The sequence below is a fragment of the Carassius auratus genome, chromosome 5 (genome assembly GCF_003368295.1).
Source record: "Carassius auratus strain Wakin chromosome 5, ASM336829v1, whole genome shotgun sequence".
Taxonomy (NCBI): Eukaryota; Metazoa; Chordata; class Actinopteri; order Cypriniformes; family Cyprinidae; genus Carassius; species Carassius auratus.
The window spans coordinates 32,843,900-32,865,415 of NC_039247.1; the positions used below are offsets into that span (position 1 = coordinate 32,843,900).

Here is a 21,516-nt window from a genome sequence, read left to right on the forward strand (position 1 = left end):
TAAAACATCCATAGATTTAATTCAATATAGTGAGGAAATATAAGTAATTGCCATATTAACACTGACGTAATAATTGCCCAAACACCATTAAACTGGATGTGGACCCTTTGAACAGTCATTTTCAAATCAATTGCCAGGTTGTGCATTGATTGTGGTCTGAGGTTGTGTTCTGAATTAAATACTAGCATAAGATTTACTGCATGTTAACATTTCTACATGTTTAAAGGTAATATGCTGCATCAGTTTCACAAGAACTCATTGTGTTGCATTGTTTTATTCAGACAGTTGCTGGCAACCAGTTATAATCTCACAAATAAGGGTTTACAATTTTTATTTTAATTTTTTATACAGTTTTGTGTAAAAATGTCAGAATGAGTCATATGCTGTTCTGAACCACAGGCATTTTTTGTCACCCTCATCTCTTCGTCTGTGTGTTGCTGGTCAGTGTCCTGTTGCAAGTGATTTTGTGCATTGCATCACATTTGGCCACAGGGTTTAGCTGTAATTAGCACATCATTTCCTGCACTCATAAATCTCCAGAGCTTGATACTCCCATCATGCTCCAATGTAAGGATGGTTCTCAGCACTCAGTGTGTTTAGTTTGCAATGCACATGACAAGTTCAACAATGCGGGGGTTCAATGTGGGTTCAGTGCAGGTCTCAGCAATCCTCCCCAATAGGGTCTCATGTGGTCACTGTGTCCAGCTTGCCGTTGGGAAAGTCAGATTTATGAAGTGTGTGTGGTGTGCCGCTGGTGTTTCACATAATGTTTCTGCATCTCTGTCACTAAGGACTGCAGGTCTTGCTTAGGTCTCATACTGTGGATTTTGTAGACTGGTGAGTTTTAGATTAGCTGAAGTTCTGGGCAGGTTTTTCTAATTATCAGCTTTTTTTTCTTTTGGGAAAATAAGTGCACTTAATTATAATCAGTGTGCACTTGTAGTATACTTCAAATCTTATATTTTATAAGTACATTTGACATTGTGTACTTTCAGATAATAATAAATTATGTTTCTTATTTCACACTGAAGTTCACTTAAATAATTAAATCATACTAATTTAAATAATTAAATAATTTCACACTGAAGTACACTTAATAAACTAAAATAAAACTTTACTTAAAAGGTTATGAAAACATAGTTAATTATAGTGTGCTTTGTAAGAAAACTTGTTTTGACATTTTGACCTGTTGTGTTAACATACTAAAGCACATGTAATGTATTTGATTATTTTAACTTCAACTTCATTATTACAAATTTGTAACTATGAATGACAAATGATTCATGACATACAAGTTTTAGAAGTAACATTAAAGTATATTTTAGTTTACCATTAATGCTTGTCAGTACATGCAGCATTAACAATAACCATATTTTAAAGACAATAGAATTATAAAAAATAACATATAAAGATGCAACATTCATTATAAGCGTTGATTTGCACAGCTTGTCAGTTAACGGCTCTGTGTAGTAACAGCTGCTCTATTTGAAATCAAGCACCTGATGGAATTTACTGCCAAATTAATTAATTATCAAATATTAATCATGCACCCCTAGTGTGTATGCATGTGTGTGTGTGTGTGTGTATATATATATATATATATATATATATATATATATATATATATATATATATATATTAGGGGTGTAACGGTTCACAAAATTCACGGTTCGGTTCAATACGATACAATGATGTCACGGTTCGGTTCGGTACGTTTTAGATACAGCAAAATGTAAAAACTTCTCAACTTTCTTCTCAACAGAATGCCGCAAGCGCACCGCAGGTCATGTGACAAGAACTAACCAATCAGCTTCATCCTTTCCGTAACAACGTTGAAAGCTCAGCCAAGATGAAGGAACAGCTGATCATAGTTGTATATGGATTGCAATTTTGAAATAAATTTAGTAGCAGAGCTTGCCTACTGCAAGCGATTTTTAGAGCTGCAAATCCATTTATCCTTTGCTGAAATTTCCGCGTCTTCATGGAGAGAGCACGTCATTGTTGCTTAGCAAAGGCAGACGCCTCAGGAGTGCTTCTTGCCTGAGCGCTTTGGAAAGAAGGAGAAAGACGCGCCTAGCGTTTTCCACGCGTTTTTAGGCGCGATATGTGAACGGCCCCTAAGGCGCTCGCTCACTCAGCACGCACTGAAGGCTCGTTGCAAAATGTCTAATGCATTTAACAGACCAGAAATAGAAGATCGCAAACACCAGACCTGTTGGTTATTGGAGGATCTTCTATTTCTGGTCTGTTAAACGCATTGGCTATTTTGCAACGAGCCTTCAGCGCGTGCTGAGTGAGCGAGCGCCTGACTGAGTAGCCTAACATAAACATATAAGATGGTGTTTTTTTTTTTTCCTTTGGGGGGGTGAGGGGCGTTGCCTGTTACGTTGTTTGGGTTATTGGGCTACCTTGTTGAACGCATGTCATTATATTTAACTTTTTTTTTATATATATATATATAATTAATTGGTCCAACGAACCGTTCGGTACATAATGCGTACCGCGTACCGAACCGAAAGCTGAACGGTTCAATACGAATACGCATATCGTTACACCCCTAATATATATATATATATATATATATATATAAATATATATATATATATATATATATATATATATATATATATATATATATATATATATATATATATATATATATATATATATATATTAGGGGTGTAACGGTTCACAAAATTCACGGTTCGGTTCGATACGATACACTGATGTCACGGTTCGGTTCGGTTCGGTTCGATACGTTTTAGATACAGCAAAATGTAAAAACATCTCAACTTTTCAGAATGCCGCAAGCGCACCGCGGGTCATGTGACAAGAACCAACCAATCAGCTTCATCCTTTCCCGTAACAACGTTGAGAGCTCAGCCAAGATGAAGGAACAGCTGATCATAGTTGTATATGGATTGCAATTTTGAAATAAATTTAGTAGCAGAGCTACTGCAAGCGATTTTTAGAGCTGCAAATCCATTTATCCTTCGCTGAAATTTCCGCGTCTCATGGAGAGAGCACGTCATTGTTGCTTAGCAAAGACAGACGCCTCATGAGCGCTTCTGCCCGAGCGCTTTGGAAAGGAAACCACTCTCTTGCCATCACCATTATAGCTTAAAGGGAATCCAAAGTGCACCCAAACACCAGACCTGTTGGTTATTGGGGGATCTTCTCATTTCTAGTCTGTTAAACGCATTGGCTATTTTGCAACGAGCCTTCAGCGTGTACTGAGTGAGCGAGCGCCTGCTGAGTAGCCTAACATAAACATATAAGATGGTGTTTTTTTCTTCTTCGGGAGTGTCAGGGGCGTTGCCTGTTACGTTGTTTGGGTTATTGGGCTACCTTGTTGAACGCATATCATTATATTTCTCTCTCTCTCTTTTTTTTTTTTTTTTTTCAAATATAATTAAATACTCCAACGAACCGTTCGGTATACATAATGCGTACCGCGTACCGAACCGAAAGCGTCGTACCGAACGGTTCAATACGAATACGCGTATCGTTACACCCCTAATATATATATATATATATATATATACACATACATACATGCATGCACATGTATGTATGTATGTATGTATGTATGTATGTATATATATATATATATATATATATATATATATGGGTCACGTCATTAACAAATAGGTTCGCTCTTAAAAAAGAAAAAAGAAAGAAAAAACTGTTCTAAAAAATTCAACTAATTGCATTCAATATCAATATAAACTAATTGGAGTTAACATGCTAAATCACCAAATGTAATGCATTCAGTTTGCACTTAAATATTCTTCTGGAGTTTATTATTTTTAATAGGTCACCGTCAGGAGACTGGAGCTCCTTTAACACTTCTGTGGGTCTTATGGTAAGGTCTCTTGCTTTTGGGGCAGTATTTCTCAGACTCTGTCTTTGGAGGAAACCTTGGATGTCTGCCTTTATATTTGGAATGTTTCTTAGTGTTGTGCACAGATGGTATTTATTATTGCATGCTTTCTGAAGACGTGTATGCAGATCTACTGATGACGGTTAGGTAGGTGGTCCAAAGCAACAAGGCCATTGCAATCGTTGTTAGTCTTCTTTGTAAATGTCTTTTATAAATGTCTGGGTTGTTTTAACTTTGACATTATGAACGCGAGTTCTCCAGGGAGCACTCAGTAGACTTAATTCAAGTGTTGCTCTGGTCTAGTGACAAGGAAAGATCCAGTTTGTGTCTAGATGAGATTACAGGTAGATTTGTATGAGCTGCTCCAGGTATGAGCTGCTCCAGGTATGAGCTGCTCCAGGTTGAGCTGCTCCAGTATGAGCTGCTCCAGTATGAGCTGCTCCAGGTTTGGCTCGGCCCCAGATGGAGGCACTTTTTCTACAGTCACACAGTAGTTGTTCTGAAATCTCGGGCCACATATTTGACCATCTGAGAGCTTAACTGAAAATACATTGTTTTAAAGATGCATTAACATGATCTGATGGATCAGATGGTTTACTGTAAATCTTGCTGGACAGCATGTTTGTGCAATAATGAAATAGTTTGGCCAAAAATGAAGATGTGCTAAAAAATTTGCTCCCCTGGGGCCATCTAAGATGTAGATGATTTTGCTTCTTCATCAGGTTTCTTCTATCACTTGTTCACCAATGAATCCTCTGTATTGAATAACAACTTAACAATAATCAAAGTAATCACAATAATATGAGCAATTCACAAGACTCCAGTCCAACTGACATCTTGTGAAGCCAAAAGCTGTGTGCTTGAATGAAACAAATTGAGACCTATTAAACTTGAAAAAAAAAATTTCCGGTTAAAATACAAGTCCATATGCTGTAATAATGCTTCCTTCAATGAACAAGTATTCTGGTCTGAATCATGAGAGAAATTCGCCCGGATCTAGCATAATAAATGTGTTTCTTATATACTTTTGGCTTCAGAAGATGTTAACTGATGGACTGCGGTGTTGTGGATTACTTATGGATTATTGTGATGTTTTTATCAGCTGTTTGGACTCTCATTCTGATGGCACCCAGTCACCGCAGATGATCCATTGGTAAGCTAGTGATGCAATGCTACATTTCTCCAATTTTGTTCCATGAAGAAACAAACTCTTTATTTTCATTTTTGGGTGAACTATGCCTTAAAGGAGTGATAAATCTCACAGTGGACAGAGGCTCAGTCTGGTAGAGTCAGATGTCAAAGGAACAGACACTGAACACACGCTACCCTGTTTATTCCTCCATGAAAGATTCATGGCTGCCCTTCTCTGTCGATACATTCGCTGCAGGAGGTTTCTGTAGAAAGTTTCTCTCAAACCTAGTTGAAGTGCCGGCAGCAGTCGAGGTGCTGTGTGTCCACTGGGTCTCTTGTGCGGGGATTCACTTCAGCTCATCTTAAACCTGCACTCCATGAAGTCTTGACTCACGGCCCATCAGGGTTAATACTGTTAATGAAAACTAAAACTGAAATTAAAAATAAAACCTAAAAAAAGTGTTACTTGAAATAACAAAAATAAAATTAAAAAAACACTTAAAAACTTTTAAAGAAATATTAATTATTTTAGTTTTTACTTTACATAATGAAATAATTCAAATTGAAATGAAAATGAAAACTATAGGTAAAAAAAAAAAAAAAAAAACTAAAACTTTAACTAACATTATAATGAAATGGAAAATGGCCCAGCAGTTGGACTTCCACTCCGCACTCCAGCGCGTCTGTATGTCTGCAAAACAACAACAGCACTGCCAGACCAGCACAAATGTTTATGGTGCGTGATTTCTGGGCTTCCTAATCACAGGAAAAGTGCCTGTGGGAATTTCTGCCTCCTGGATCAGATTGTGTCTCATTTACTCCAGCTATATGCTGCTGTACTCCAGCAGATCTCAAACCCACTGCTCTGCGCATTCTCTATGTCTTCCTTATTTACACACCCGATCCTGATCATCAGCTTAAGAAAAAAAAAAAAAAGAACTGAACTGGATAAGAAACTTGGGAAATGTTGAGTGCTGTGGATCACTGAACCAGGATTGAATCACTGAATTGTGCTTTTCTCTGTGACTGTAGTTTGACTGATGCTCCTACAGTTATATAAAAATACTTTCCTATTCACAATCCCCCAGTACACTCAAGATTATTATAGTATACTAGCATTTACTGAAGAAAGGTTATGTGGGTGGATGCTAGGGTATTGCTAATGGATTTCTGTATAAAAATAAATATCTCATGTATACAATATACAGGTGCATCTGAAAATATAATATAATGGTAAAGTTCTTAATTTATTTTTTTTTGGGGGGGGGGGGGGGGGGGGGGGGTCACTGTGAGCAGGTGCTAAATTCCTGCTACAAAATGAAATCAGCATTTCCATAAGCATAAGCAGAAGCATAAAATGCTCAAAAAATCTCCTGGTAGAAGGCTGAAATGACTTGATAAAACATGATGAACAAACAACAGCAGACGTCACAGCACCCAAATAATCTCGGACTTCAGAAACTTCACACTGGACTTCGGATTCTGTGCCTCTCCAGTCCTCCTCCAGACTCCAGACCTTGATTTCCAAATGAAATACTAAATGACCAAGGAGTGGCTTGATTCTAAGAATGTGACAGCTCTAGCCCTTTTCCTGAAGACGTCTGAGTGTGGTGACGTTTGATGCGCTGACTCCGGCTTCAATCCACTCCATGGGAAGCTCTCCCAAGTTCTTGAATTGGCTTTTCTTGACAATCTTCCCAAGGCTGAAGTCATCCCTGTTGCTTATGCACCTTTTCCTACCACACTTTTCCCTTCCAGTCAACTTTCTATGAATATGTTTTGATACAGCACTCTGTGAACAGCCAGCCCTTTCAGCAGTGACCTTCTGTGGCTTACCCTCCTACTGAAAGGTGTTGATGATTGTCTTCTGGACTGCCAAGTCAGTAGTCTTTCCCATAATTGGGGTTGCATGTTCTAAACTAGCCCAAGAGGTACCCAGTATTTATCAATATTCAATATTTACTTAAAATTAATAAAACGAATCAAACCAAACTTTTTTTTTTTTTTTTGAGATACTGCGTACTCTTGCAATATTTCAGTTTGTGTGCAATGAATCTAGAATATAAGAAAGTTTGCTTTTTTTAATTAAATTACAAAAATGAAGACCTTTTCCATGATATTCAAACTTACTGAGATGCACTTGTATTTATATAGATTTATTATTTACGTGTATTTTTCATTTATTAATTAAATGCATAGTAAGTTTTGAACATATTTTTCAAACAGTAAACAGTAAACAAACAGTAAACAGATATATATATATATATATATATATATATATATATATATATACACTTAACATAGATTCATAGCATGAAATAAACATGAATTAACATCAAAAGGTACCGTATTTTTCAGACTATAAGTCACACCTAAGTATAAGTCGCATCAGTCCAAAAATCCGTCATGAGGAGGAAAAAATATATATATATAAGTTGCACTGGACTATAAGTTGCATTTATTTATAACCAAGAACCAAGTGAAAACATTACTGTCTACAGCTGCAAGAGGGCACTTTATATTTCCAGTGTAGTCTACAGGAGCAATGAGCAGCATAGAGCGCCCTCTTGCGGCTGTAGACGTTTCTCTCGGTTCATATAAAATTAATTTTGATAAATAAGTCGTACCTGACTATAAGTCGCAGAACCAACCAAACTATGAAAAAAAGTGCGACTTATAGTCCAGAAAATACGGTATGTTGAAAGAGAACTTGTTGTATCATGTCTCATATAATTAATTATATGTTTCTATGAATAAATCTATCATTAACACAAGTTTTTATGAAAACTGCCTTGTGCATGTAAGTTGTAGGCTATACAAACATTTTTTATTTGAGTGTGACTATTATATCTGAAAACAAATAGCATTGAATATAATAGTTTTGTTGTTCATTTTAACCTTTAATGTACCAAAATAAAAGGTATCCCTGTATAGTATTTGGATGTTTTTTTTTGTTTTTTTTTTTCTTTCTTAAGAAATCCACACTGTCGGCAGATATCATTCTGAATAATCGGCTGTCGATATGGGCTGAGAATTTTCATATTGGTACACATCACTCTAATTTTAAATATTTATGTATTTTATATTTAAAAGCTATAAACAAATAACATTTTTAATTTGGAAGATATACCATGCCGTTTACAACATAAAGCCTATTTGAAATTGGCTTAAAAAAATATTTGACAAATATTTTTTTTGTACCAAATGTCCTCAAACATAAAATGCTAAAACTTGAGTTTTTGTATTTTCACAGGAACAACACTCAATGTTAGAGCTAAACGTAACTGTGGCAAACCCATCAGTGGTGATCATCACCTCCAGCAGCGATTACACCATCCTGCTTCAAGACAATCCCACAGTGGACATCTATGTAAGTACCATTGCATTCAGGTTTTTCATTTGGAAATGCCGAAGTTCACTTCAGATAATACATGTTTAGGGTATACATCCAGATCTACATTTGCTCGCACAAAGATGTTTGCATCCACTATCTCATGGGAGCTGTTGGCAGATATCTGACAATAAAACCAGCTACCGATGCACACTTTCAGCTCTGTTTTGAGAGGCAATTAACCTTGTTTGTTTAGCCCGTGACTCCATGAGAATTTGCAAACAGACTTAACGAGTGTCAAATATGGATGTGCCAAAGCTCTCGAAACAAAACAGCCCAGTTTGTTTTCTTTCATTTGTTATTTCCACCACTGAAACTTGCTAACCTTAATTAGATTGCTATGGAACAAAGCACATTGGATTTACAGTGCAAACCGAAAGGGAGCAAACGCTAAATTTCCTTGCAAGGAGGGGAAATTTAGCTATGCCCCCATTGTGACTGAATCCTGAACCGGACTACAAGATATAAAAAATGCAGTGTGTTATGATGGGATAAACTGATGGACTAGAGGAGACATGCAACGTCTTGTGTCTGGAGAAACAGTATCTGTTGTTCTTGAGACTCGGCCCGTAGAGAATCATTCCTGACCGTTTACAACATCAGCCTCTCTCTCTCTTTTTTTTTTTTCTCTTCTGCTGACCAAGGCTGCATTTATTTGATAAAAAAAACAGTAAAAAATTGTGAAATATTTTTACAATTTATAATAATGGTTTTCTACATTAATATATATATATATATATATTAAAAACTATTTATTTATGTGATCAAAGCTAAATTTTCAGCATCATTACCCCAGTCTTCAGTGTCACATGATCCTTCAGAAATCATTCTGAATCTATCTCTGATTTGCTGCTCAGGAAATATTTCTGATTAATATCCATGTTGAAAACAGATTTCAATCAATCGAATGCCTCCTTGATGTATAAAAGTACTACTTTTTAAATAAATGAAAACAGTGAGTGAGAAAATGTTGACTATTTACTTGCATTTGCTCACTTAGTGAATGCAAATATTGGACCTTGCCATCAATTTTCAATATTTGACTGCAAAGCAGTGCAGAATGAAATATTATTCCCTCTTCTCTCAGCATATGTTGTGTGATTATCATTCCAGGCTTGCCGTATTCTGACATCCGTTCACTGCACGTCATACTGTACACATCTGCAGCAGAGAGAAGCTCTTTTGATGGAGACAAATTCTCTCCATTCTCTCTTCCATTCTTAAGCTACTAACCTGATGAGAAGAACAGACTGAGAAAACATGTTGGAAAAAACGTGTCTGATTTGTTGATGAAACATTCTCCCGTCTGTCAGGACTCTTTCTCTGTGTGCTCTGATGATTCTGTTTTCTCAGGTCGTCTCAGCACACAGCTTCAGTAGATTTAAATGCAGTTATGATGCTCTATTATGCCATACTGTATATCCTCATTTTTTTTAAAGCCGTAATTGTCATGTGACTGATACCAATGCAAAAAAACGTCATTGTCTTCATTGTCTTTGTGCCTTCTTCTGTTGATTTGTGGGTGAAGTGTGACCCGATGGTCTGTTCTTGAGCTTCATCCATCACGTTATGGTTTGCGTTATTGGAATTGTGACTTGATTTCATTTCCTGAGGTTTTGATGCATCACGCCACTCATCCAGGACAAATGCCCATCAATCTACAAACGCCCCATTGTGCTTCAGATGAACTCTTGTCTATGTGCCTTCCTGTCTCTGTATTTCCATCCAATACACATGCAGTTCAATCAGCCAGAGGTCTCGCTCCAGTAAAGTCTGCTGACTCACAATAACAGGTCCAAAAGAGGGCAGAAGAACTGAAGGTTTTACTGAAACTGTTTTTGCACTTATGCCAGACTTGTCATTCATTTTCTGTGAATGATCTGATCGTAAAATATGTGTAGATCAAGTTCCAAATAAAAAGAGAACATACGGTAATCAAATAAGATGAAACATGTAATTCAGTGTAAATGTTTCTATAGAAAGCATGAATCTTAAGTAAAATAACAGATGAAATAAGTTACTCATAGCCTGATATAATATCTTGATCAGCGCTCACCCATGTCTGTAAACTTTGAAGATGACTTTTTTTTTTTTTTTTTAAACTTGCGAGCAATGTTAAAGATATTACTGTCTTAGATTTTGTGTCTGCAGTATATAGAGCTCTGACTGTAAATCATGCTTCATAAATATAGCAAGGTTGTTGCCTTGGCATCATATATATATATATATATACACACACACACACACACACACACACACACACACACACAGACACAGACACTGGTATGTGTAGTTACGGGGACTCTCCATAGGCGTGATGGTTTTTATTCTGTACAAACTGTGTTTTCTAACGCCCTACACCTAAACCTGACCCTCACAGAAAACTTTCTACATTTTTACATTTTCACATGATCCTTCAGAAATCATATTAATATTCGGATTTGCTGCATAATAAAAAAATAAAAAAATAATAATCTGATTATTATCAATGTTGAAAACAGTTGTGCTGTTTCATATTTTTGTGAAAGCTGATATTTTTTTCAGTATTCTATGATGAAAAGAACATTTTTTTACATTTTAAACATCTTTACTGTTACGTTTGGTCAATTAAATGCATCCTTGCTGAATTCAAGTATTCCTTTATTTTATTTTTTTACTTCTTTATGAGGGTGTATCAAGGTTTCCACAAAAATATAAAGCAGCACAGCTTTTTTCCACATAATTAATAATCTAAAAAGCTTTGTGAGCAGCAAATCAGCATTTGACAGTTATTTTAAATGGTGATAACATTACAGTTTTTTCTGTATTTTTCATCAAAAGAGCAGAAGAGAAGAGACTTTTGACCAGTAGCATGGGATTGTGTCATTTTTCTTTACAACAGTACACAACGTGTTGTCAAGTCAAACAGTGAAAGTCAAACAGTGAAAGTCAAACAGTGTGACTACTGTTATGAAAGATTTGACATGAAAGAATCATTTTATTATTCGTATTTGCTTTTTGTTGTTTTCTGTGTTGTCTGCAAACAGAACTCTAGTTCTGCATGTGGAGACTGAAGCTGATTCTCCTGATGTGATTTTATATTGTATCTTATCCTGAAAGCAAACTTATTTCCATCCACTTTACAGAAAACAAATGGGGCCTTAATAAATTTTATCCTGCCAACTGGAAAACGTCCACAACCTCACATTGCCCCGTTCACAAACAGCGATTCTGAGCTTCTGAAATGGGCAGCAGAGACATTTGGTGGAGTCACATCCTTCACCACAGCACGAGATCCCAAGATCATCACTTTCACTGGGATGAAGGGTAAGATCACGCTCTGCATCGATGTATTCGGCTCTTAAGATGCGTGCATTATCAGTGATCCAGTCATTGTTGAACACTGAACTCTTCCAGGAACACAGCAATCCTCAACATGTGACCTGCAGCCAGAAATAGCAGCAGATAAACAGTTAATTAAGATGTCTCTGAAATCTCCAACTGATGACCTCAAATCATGTTACACAAAGCATTCTGGAGAACCGATTCACGTCATCAATATTCCTGATGATGTCAAAATAAGGTAAACACCACCTTGTAGCGTCACAGTGGAAATGGGAGGTTGCTGAAGGATGCCCAAATTCCAAAATTCGATTCATTCATTTTTGTATCACCAACAATAGATAGTCACTTTACTTGTTAAATGTACAGTACAGAATTGAAGTTGAGGTTTCACTTATTTGTTTTTAAAGACAGTTTAGCTTCGTCTGACCTAGTCCACTGTCATTGTTCCTCACAGCAGCTCACTTCTTCTAAAAAATCAGAAGTTTAAGAATGAAATGTGATCACCCCTCTGGTCATGTGATAACAGTGGATTAATGTGGCATCTTCTTTCAGGCATGTTAATGTGCATTTGCCATCCAAGTCCAAAGTGACCCTGAGAGGTCCAGCAAACACTGAGTGGACAATCCACAACAGTTTCGGCGTCAAATTACTGGTGAGAATGGCTCTGGAAGATTATTTCATCCTCTCTCTCTCTCTCTCTCTCTCTCTCTCTCTCTATCTATCTATATATATATGGGAAGATTACTTTTAAAATGCATTTCACTACAGAATACAAAATACAAGCTTTAAAAAGTAATCAGTAACGTATTTCGTTAGGTTACTCGGGTTTAGTAACTTAATCTAAATACTTTAGAATACTTTGAAATACTTAAGCTTTGTAACACAAAGGATCATATTAATTTGATGTCTTGTTTTTTACGATTTCTGACATTTTCTTTTTGCGTTTTATTCACTTCAACATCATTTTTCCAAAGAATTTCTATGAACAACAACACCAATGTTATGTCATTTAAAAATTCCAATCAATATAAATTAAATTTGAATATAATGAATGGGATTCCGTCCTGTTTCATGCTGCATTCCAAGCTTCAAATCAAATCCAGAAACAAACTTTATGTGAAAAAGAGTCGCTAAAAAATCCCTGAGTGAAATTTGACAGGGCTCGTTGCCCACAGTCACAAACAATGTCATTATTAACAATAGTTATTAACAAGCTTTTGGGAAACAAGCCTCAGGGCTCGCGAAAATTTAAAATCCCTGATAGCCAGGCATTCTTCAGGTTTCGGAAGCCAAAAATGTATTTATCTAACCTGGAATAAAAATAAAGACATCGGCTGAACCTTCTTTGGGACAAATCAGCATGATCAACAAAAACTAGTAGTGTATAGGGATGTAGCAATTCAATAATCTTCTGATGCGATACAATTCACAATACAGACAGATAACAGTGGTCACCAACATTTTCAAGCCTAAGATCACATCCAAAGTCCAAATGTAAACCAAGATTTACCACTTGCAAAAAAATTATGAAAAAACAAGGCAACAATGTAAGTTCTACTTTGACATTCTTTGTTGCCTGTTAATCACTAGCAAAGTATTTATTTAACTATACAAATAGTATATAACTATACAAACTGTCAACTATAATTCAACATTTACAACAGTAATATAACATTAAGTATTTCCACAGACTTATTACTCATATATAAACACAATACCGTATTTTCCGGACTATAAGTCACACTTTTTTTCATAGTTTGGCTGATCCTGCGACTTAAAGTCAGGTGCGACTTATTTATCAAAATTAATTTGACATGAACTGAGAGAAAAGAACCAAGAGAAAACATTACCATCTACAGCCGCGAGAGGGCGCTCTATGCTTCTCAGTGCTCCTGTAGTCTACACTGAGCAGCATAGAGCGCCCTCTCGCGGCTGTAGACGGTAATGTTTTCTCTTGGTTCTTGGTTCTAAATAAATGTGACTTATAGTCCAGTGCGACTTACATATGTTTTTTTCCTCCTCATGACGTATTTTTGGTCTGATGCGACTTATACTCAGGTGCGACTTATAGTCTGAAAAATACGGTAATTAGACAATTATAGGCCTAAGCCAATAATGTTCTGTTTCACTTTCCCTTTTAAAACATATTTCAAACACTTTAAAATGGAAATACTCAGGTTAGTGCAGCTAGCATACAAAATATTATGACTTTCAGTCGAATCTGCCCGAGCAGACGGATATTAGTACATTTCATCACACCTGCACCCAGTTTGCACATCTAAATCAGTTGTATGGTCTGGTTTTCTGTTTAAAACAGTTGCATCAAGTATAAATGCCTCGTCTTTTTGGGGAGGTAAGCATGCCGTCAGCGGAGGCTCGTGCTGTGGTGCCAGGGCGAAAGTGTAAAGAAAGTGTATATATATTTTTTTTTCCTCTGATTTTGAAAAATCTTCGCGATCGACTTAAAATGCTTCCAAGATCGACTTGTTGACCGCGATCTTCAAGTTGGTGACTCCGGGATTACACCATACAATTTTCTTACATTTTATTTATATATTTTTTTATTAAAATAAATAAATAAATAAGACAAATTATAAATGAAATTGTGTCATTTTATTCTTAGACAAAAGACAAAATGCTGCATATTTCTTTGTGAAATTGAAATGTTAAATAACAAAACTAACTTGAAAATTTAAAACAAATTCTAAATCCAATAAAAAATCATACAACTTAAAGAAATATCTCAAAAAAAAAAAAATTATCTGTGCTCTATTTTAAATCAGAGGAAACCATTTGAATTACTATCCAAAAAAGATGCTAAATAATAATAATAATAATAATAAATAAGTAAAAACAGAATGGTTCGATTTTACCTCTGACAGCAGGTGGCACTAATGGAACACCTGGTATTTAAAGGCTGCTGCCCCTTTAAGACCAAATGCACAGATCGAATATAATAATGCACAGGATATTTTTTTACCCACTGTATCTTTCACTTAAGACAGAACTGACTGTGTTTACGAGAATACTTGCTGAGACAATTATTTTGAAATAAATTTGTGTCTATGTGTTCATTCAGAAGCAAGGATAGGCGAAAGACGAATCAGTTCTGTGTAAGCACAGCTTATAGCTCACAATTATGAGTTTAAATCTCACATTTCTGACTTTTTTATCATAGAAGTTGTGTATGCAATTTGTTTTTAGAAAATAAGTTTAATTATTAAATTTATAAATTAAAATTTTTGTTGTTAAATTTTTTTTAAATTTATAAAATTATTCTGTGGTGTAAATAAGCTTGCATATTTCCATGACTTGATCAACTATAAGCACTTTTACTAGTGTCTAACAAATAAAATGACAGGCATTCTGTATGAGCAGTTATGTGTCTTTCTCTTTTAGTCTAACAATCTTGTAACCTTAAATGGGAAGAAGTCGCTTCCGAACCAGACAATCTCGGATGAACCTAAAGAAATCAGGCAGAAGGTGTTTTCTTACTACAAGAGCACCTTCATCACCAGCTACTCTGAGATCCATCTGAACGTGTCACACATCCAGCTGTGGATCAGGGACAACAATAACTTTTCAGGTAATCTATTATGGATCTTCTTTCTCTCTCATTCGCATGGGCATCAGGTTTGTTCAGGAATCCAGCCTCATTGTGCAGTTCTAGGCTGATTTTACTGCTCTAAATGAAGAAGCTTCAAGCTGCAGAAACTTTGTTTTTCTGTTATGAAAATGGTTGTTCCAAATCCGTTACGAGAGTTGTAAACCTTTGTTAAAAGTATTACTGAGACTGTTTGTCTGCTGTCCTCTTTCTTCACGTTTAGTACCTGTAGAAGTGGAGCCCACGACATCAGCACCGGTTCCTCTTCAGATGCAGCTGTTCTCGTCTCCAGACTACACGTTTCCTCTAGATCCCAGCAGAAAAGTTCCGAGTGACAAGAGGATCTATGCAGAGGTACATGATAAGTTTTTAAGGGGCTCATATACTTTACAGTCTTATATTGTGGAGATTTTTTTGTTATTGTTATTACTAAATAAATAAAAAAAATGACAGTACAATATTAATATATTTATATCGTTTATTTATTTGTTTAATTTCATAATTTAATAAAAATAAAATAAAACAGTTTTAATGATAACAATAAGAATTTACAGAACAACAATAACATTTTTATGGTTGCCTTAATTTCATTGCTTTTAAACTCTAAACTATAGAGCTTTTATTTCGGTGGAAAACAGAAACACATTATAAGCAACCCAAAAAACACAACATTTGCAGAGATGGAGAAATCTAATTATTCAGTCTGTGTACACACAGTTTTATCCTTGGATATACACAATTCATGTGGATGATACTTCAAAAATATAACAACAGTGAAAATCCCCTTTCTGCATTAAATGTATTTATTTATTTATTTTTTGTGCTTAAGTGCTCTGTACAATGGCAAATTATGGCAAATGCCATAAATTATTCAGCTTCTGATTAACAGCAATCAAAATGTAAACACCTCAGTCTGTTAAAACATTTATAACATTAATTACTCTTTCTCTTCACCAGATCTCAAGTCAGAGCTTCGGAGAGATTCCCTTAAGCATGAAGGTCAGCAGCTGTCAGGTTAGCTCCATGCCAGAGGTGAGGGACATGCCGTTTAAAGAGGAGGCGTGTCACAATAAGGACTGTCCCAAGAGACTCCGATTTTCCTTTGAAATGCTTGGGAACCTGCCTTCCAGCTCATGGGACCTCAAATGTGCAGTTCAACTTTGTCATGAAAGTGGAAAGGTTTGTGGGGTTCTGTTTGCAGAGAGTGTACAACCAAGACTGTTAACAATGCCTATATTAAACAATCATCTCTTGTTGTTTTCTTTTCTGATTTTAGTTTTGTACAAAGGAAACACAAGTAAAGAGAAACTTCCAGGTCAAGCCATATATCCCAAACAAAAGTGAGTACGAGCTAATTTCATCTCAGTGCAGCAAGAAAAATCAAACCATAAGTCCATTTGAAAGTGCACTGCTCAACTGTGTTCAATTGATATAGGGTTGACAAAGGCAGCAATTACAGAGCAGAGTGGCTGATGGCCAATTCAATGCTGATATAGTAAGTGTAATACTAACGGCTGGCTAATATTTATTATTTTTTAAAGGGTTACTTCACCCCAAAATAAAAATGTTGTCATTAATTACTTACCCCCCTGACTGTACCATAGACTGGCAAATAAATTGTACTGTCAAGGTCTAGAAAAGTATGAAAGAGATCATCAGAATAGATAATCTGCAATCGGTGGATCAATTGGAATTTTAAAATGAGATGTCAACATAATTTCTGAAACATATTAATTAATATGAAGTTTATTTCTTATCATATTCACTCAAAATGATCTTAAAACAACTATCATGTTTGTTGGGTCATCTGTGTGTGTCAGCTGCTACAAATTAATGCCTCAGTTTCTCAAGAAACTTGTGATACCCTATATCCTTGAGCCCTGTGAAGCTGGATAACCTTGATTCCTAATTTAGAAACATACAGGAAATAAATTCTCCCATTCAAAAAAAAAAACATTCAGCAGCATTTATTTCAGAGCACAACAATAGGATGACACACCATTGTCCCAGATGCAAACTACTCCCATTTAGCATCAGCAAAATGTATGCTATTCTGGTGGAGTTAGAGCTGTTGTTGCACCCCCCCCCCCCCTTACCCCCAACCTCTGGCTGACGTCATCAGTCATCATGTAGATGAGGTCAGGATATGAGGATGGGGACGACGGGAAGGGGGTGTTTATAGGAAGGCCTGCTCGCTGACCTTGTGGCTGCAATCAGAAATAATGAGCCAGTGGGGGATTTATTGTGTCCAAGGTCTGGTATGCTCGGCCTTTCCGAACATGGGGTCTGGGTCTCTATTGTCAGCCGCACACAAAGAAGGGAAGGTGTTGTTCTTCAAAAGGGAAGACATTCCCCGGGAAGATGGGTCAAGAACAAACTCTTGCATTCCTCACTATCGGCCAAAGTGAAAGACTTCTGCGCTCTGCACAAACACTGACATGGGGTCATGTTTCTGCAGGACACTACGTTCACTGATCCGTCTTCATCCACATACTTTTTTTCCTCCACTGTTGTCCATTTGGAACGGAAGACAACGTTTCTTCAGTTTGATGCGATTCTTGATGTTGGAGGCATTTTCCACCACAGGGCATCTCTAAAGTTCCAGAGATCAGCATCGGGATACACGTCAGTTTGAAATCTCTAAGAAGAAAACAGGTTGTAAGATCTGTTAGGAGTCGCATGTGTTTTGGAGGATGCGAGCCCTTGGGCTGTCCTTCCTGTTCATCCCCTCCTGACCACCTGCTCATCCGTTTCCTGCCTCTGTTTGCTCAGCTCAGACTTTCTGACCAGAAACACAAATGAAGCTGATATTTGGTGGAAAATCTGCTGCTGAGAAAACAAATAAAAAGGGACATAAAGCAGACCCTTACTGTGGCGCCAAACCAAAAGTTCTCGAAGCCCCTTGGAAACCATTTTTTGAGCAGCTGAGGTGTTTTTGGTAAACACTCTTGCCATCTTTGCAAAGTTGCTTGACCTTTATCAAACACCTCGCCATCAAAGTGTGAGATTAAAGAGACATGTACTTAAGCAAAAAACAAGCAGCTGCCAATAAAGGGGTCATATGATGCAATGAAACATTTTCCTTTATTTTTGGAGTGTCAAAAGCTCTTATTGCATAAAGATCTGTAAAATTTCAAAGACTCAAGTCTCAAATCCAAAGAGATATTCTTTATAAGAGTCAAAGAGTCAACCACGCCCTCCTAAACCGGCTCATTCTAACACACCCCCACATGTCTACATCATGATGTGGGAACACCACCCAAATGTTCACTCAAAGAAAGAAGGCGCTGTTGCGCCACAGACATTTTTTTTTGTGAAAGCTAAACTACTTTGTTTGGTCTTCCAAAAGAGGACATAACTAGAAATCAGTGTTTAAGTTTTATTTACAGCACTGTTCCAGATCAGTTCAACCCAAATATTCAGATGTGTGTAGTGCATCTTCAGTGCACTGTTTCCTGAACCTGGGAGAGTAGACTTCAATGCCATCTGTTCTGATTCACAGTCTTTTTAAAGGTGTCATCTGTAATGTTTGGCAAAAAAAAATCAAGTCATACTCCACATTCCATACCAGATGGGGGCAATATGCCTCAATAAAGTGAATTGGTCTACTCTAGAGTAACAAACGAGAAACAGCATAGTCTCTATGCTCCGCCCCTACTTTCACAACAACACTACAACCATAGCCAAAGCCTAACTGTGCGTTCACACCGCCGGCGTCTAGAGCATCAAAAATCGCTCTTGCCGCTCTGCTCACGATGCTGCAGAAAATTTGTGAGTGCCCAGACGCTCTAACGTAGATCGAATGCTTATTTTGTATTTAAAGCGGCCGCAAAGCAAACAAGCTTGTTGATCTCGTGCAGACTAACCACAAGGAGTTATAAGTTAACCTCATTAAATATTGTTGTGGACGAAATATTATGATCCTTTACTTAAAATGAACAATCTCAGACACCTTGGTCCACGTATCACTTTTAATTTATTTTTTATGTCCTTGTACGCAAACAGGGACACATGATAGATTAATACAAATGCTAAACAGCAATAATCAACCTGTCCTTTATTCTGCTTGGTAACTAATGTGCCAACTCTCAAGCATTCACCGTGAGACACACACAATTGACTCTTTTCACACGCTTTCATGCCACACATACATTTTTTCACGCACAGAAAAACCACGAAGCAAACAGGACAAACAGACTAGACAGAGCAGGTTAGTTATAATAAAATGGGTAACATTAAGTTATAGCTAGCTAATTATCAAACGCAGCTACGGTTAGCCATCGCTAACATTAGCACGTTTATCGAACAGCCTTCGATACATTTCTTTGTTATAACTTCCCGAAAACAAGTGCACAAACATATAAAACAAACTTCTAGCGAAATACTAACAGAATCTAACTTACCAATCGAAAATAAATGTTGCAAGTTCAGAGTCGAACCTCATTTCTTTCAGGTCCATCAGTTGTCTCCAGCGATTAAAAGCAGTGCCGATGTTTACTCTGGTTCGGCTCCTTTTCTTATTGGATTTGATTTGTGTTTCCGAGCGCGGTTGTTACCCTGTAGCGGGTGGTGGTCTCTTGCCAAGGGCTTGAGCCATAATTTTTCTCTCTTCCCTGAACTGAAATGAAGTACTGTGCTGTACTTTCCACATGATTGACATCAGGTTCAGGCACGCCCACAAGACGTGCGAGTTATTCGTGTATTGCAGGTTGGCTGGTGGTTATGTTGCCCGTATACCGCCTCCCATGGCCGAAACTGGTATTACGACACCTGTCAGGCTGGGGCTAGTAATGCTAATGCTAATTAAGGTTGATATCTCTGCAGCACTATAACTTGACATTTTTTTAATGACATCATCTTCCTTATTTCTTCTCATTCTTTTGATGCGTGTAGGTCATGTTATGAATATTTTTACCTCAATTTTTGCATATGGCACCTTTAAGTACGTTTACATGTTTAAAGGATTTACCACTGTTGAATCAAATGCAAGTTTGGAGCAGAGTAGAACTTGTTGTTTAGTGTTTCTCCGATCATAAATGCAGACATGGTTTTATGTTTATGCAACATGATGCAACATGTAAAAACCGTAGTCAGCGGTTCTCAATTCCAGTCCTCGCACCCCACTGCCCTGCGAACTGGACATCACAGGATATTCCCCCATGATTCCAGTTCGACGCAAATGTATTTGTTCCATTCAAAGTGCATTGAAGTGTGAAAGACGTGAATTTAAATAAAATTTTATTCACAGAGGTATATGATGTCACACTTGTCCATGTGTGAAGACGTTGCGCAGCGCAAATCCATGAATGAATGTTCCGAAGTAAACTTCAACAGATTTCCCCTGCTCAGGGAGTAAGGAGCAAAGACCACTGTGTCGGGACCATGTCAATCGGAGTACAGTTCAAGCACTGAGCTCACTTCTAATGATTACCTGAATGAGGGGTATTAACAAAGAGAGACATGCAAAATATGTATAGCTGGGGGGCGCGAGGACTGGAATTGAGAACTGCTGGTATTGTCATTATAATCTGTAATTATATCCCCTCTGGATGCAACAAATGCCACGTTTATAATGGGTTTAAATGTTTTTGTCTCAGCGCTCCTGTACACACAACATCACAGTATAATAAGGGGAGGAACGTTTCCATCACATGCTTGAGTCATACGGCCAATCACAACGCACTGGATAGCTGGCCAATAAGAGCACACTTCGCTTTTCAGAACGATAAGTTTACATCATGGGTTTCAGAAAGGCTGGGCATAGAGGAGAAACAATAATGTACAGTATGTGGAAAATAATGTGTTTTTTGAAACTTAAACCGCATAAACCCATTTCCTTACACCAAACACACAAAATAATGTTATTTACGTAAAAAATACATGGCTAAAGTCTGAAAACACTGTATTCAGTACAAATTGAATACTAAATAAAAAATGTTGTATCAAAATAGCATTTGAGAAGTTGGGGTAGTGATGCTACATTTGTCAGTAGCATGACTGTAATTTATCTGCTTTAAAAGCAATGTAGTACCCTTAAAGGACAACTTTGTACTTTATACTTCAAACTAATATGATCACTCTGACCCAAATGAATTGCTGTGTAAATGCATTTATGCCACCTCTGAGTAGCCTAAACGGCCTGTGTAAAGACATCCAAAGGTATTAACATGCACCTTTTTGTTA

General features: G+C 36.9%; 1 protein-coding gene across 1 annotated transcript in view; it reads left to right on the plus strand.

Moving 5' to 3' along the window:
* Nucleotides 1–21,516, plus strand: part of LOC113086831 (endoglin-like) — a 48,487-nt gene that overhangs the window by 24,441 nt on the left and 2,530 nt on the right. The window contains exons 4-11 of the mRNA XM_026255511.1: nt 8,268–8,384; nt 11,531–11,711; nt 11,802–11,967; nt 12,282–12,381; nt 15,129–15,315; nt 15,557–15,687; nt 16,291–16,512; nt 16,610–16,673. Coding sequence (XP_026111296.1) covers nt 8,268–8,384; nt 11,531–11,711; nt 11,802–11,967; nt 12,282–12,381; nt 15,129–15,315; nt 15,557–15,687; nt 16,291–16,512; nt 16,610–16,673 — 1,168 coding nt within the window. The remainder of the gene's footprint in view (nt 1–8,267; nt 8,385–11,530; nt 11,712–11,801; nt 11,968–12,281; nt 12,382–15,128; nt 15,316–15,556; nt 15,688–16,290; nt 16,513–16,609; nt 16,674–21,516) is intronic.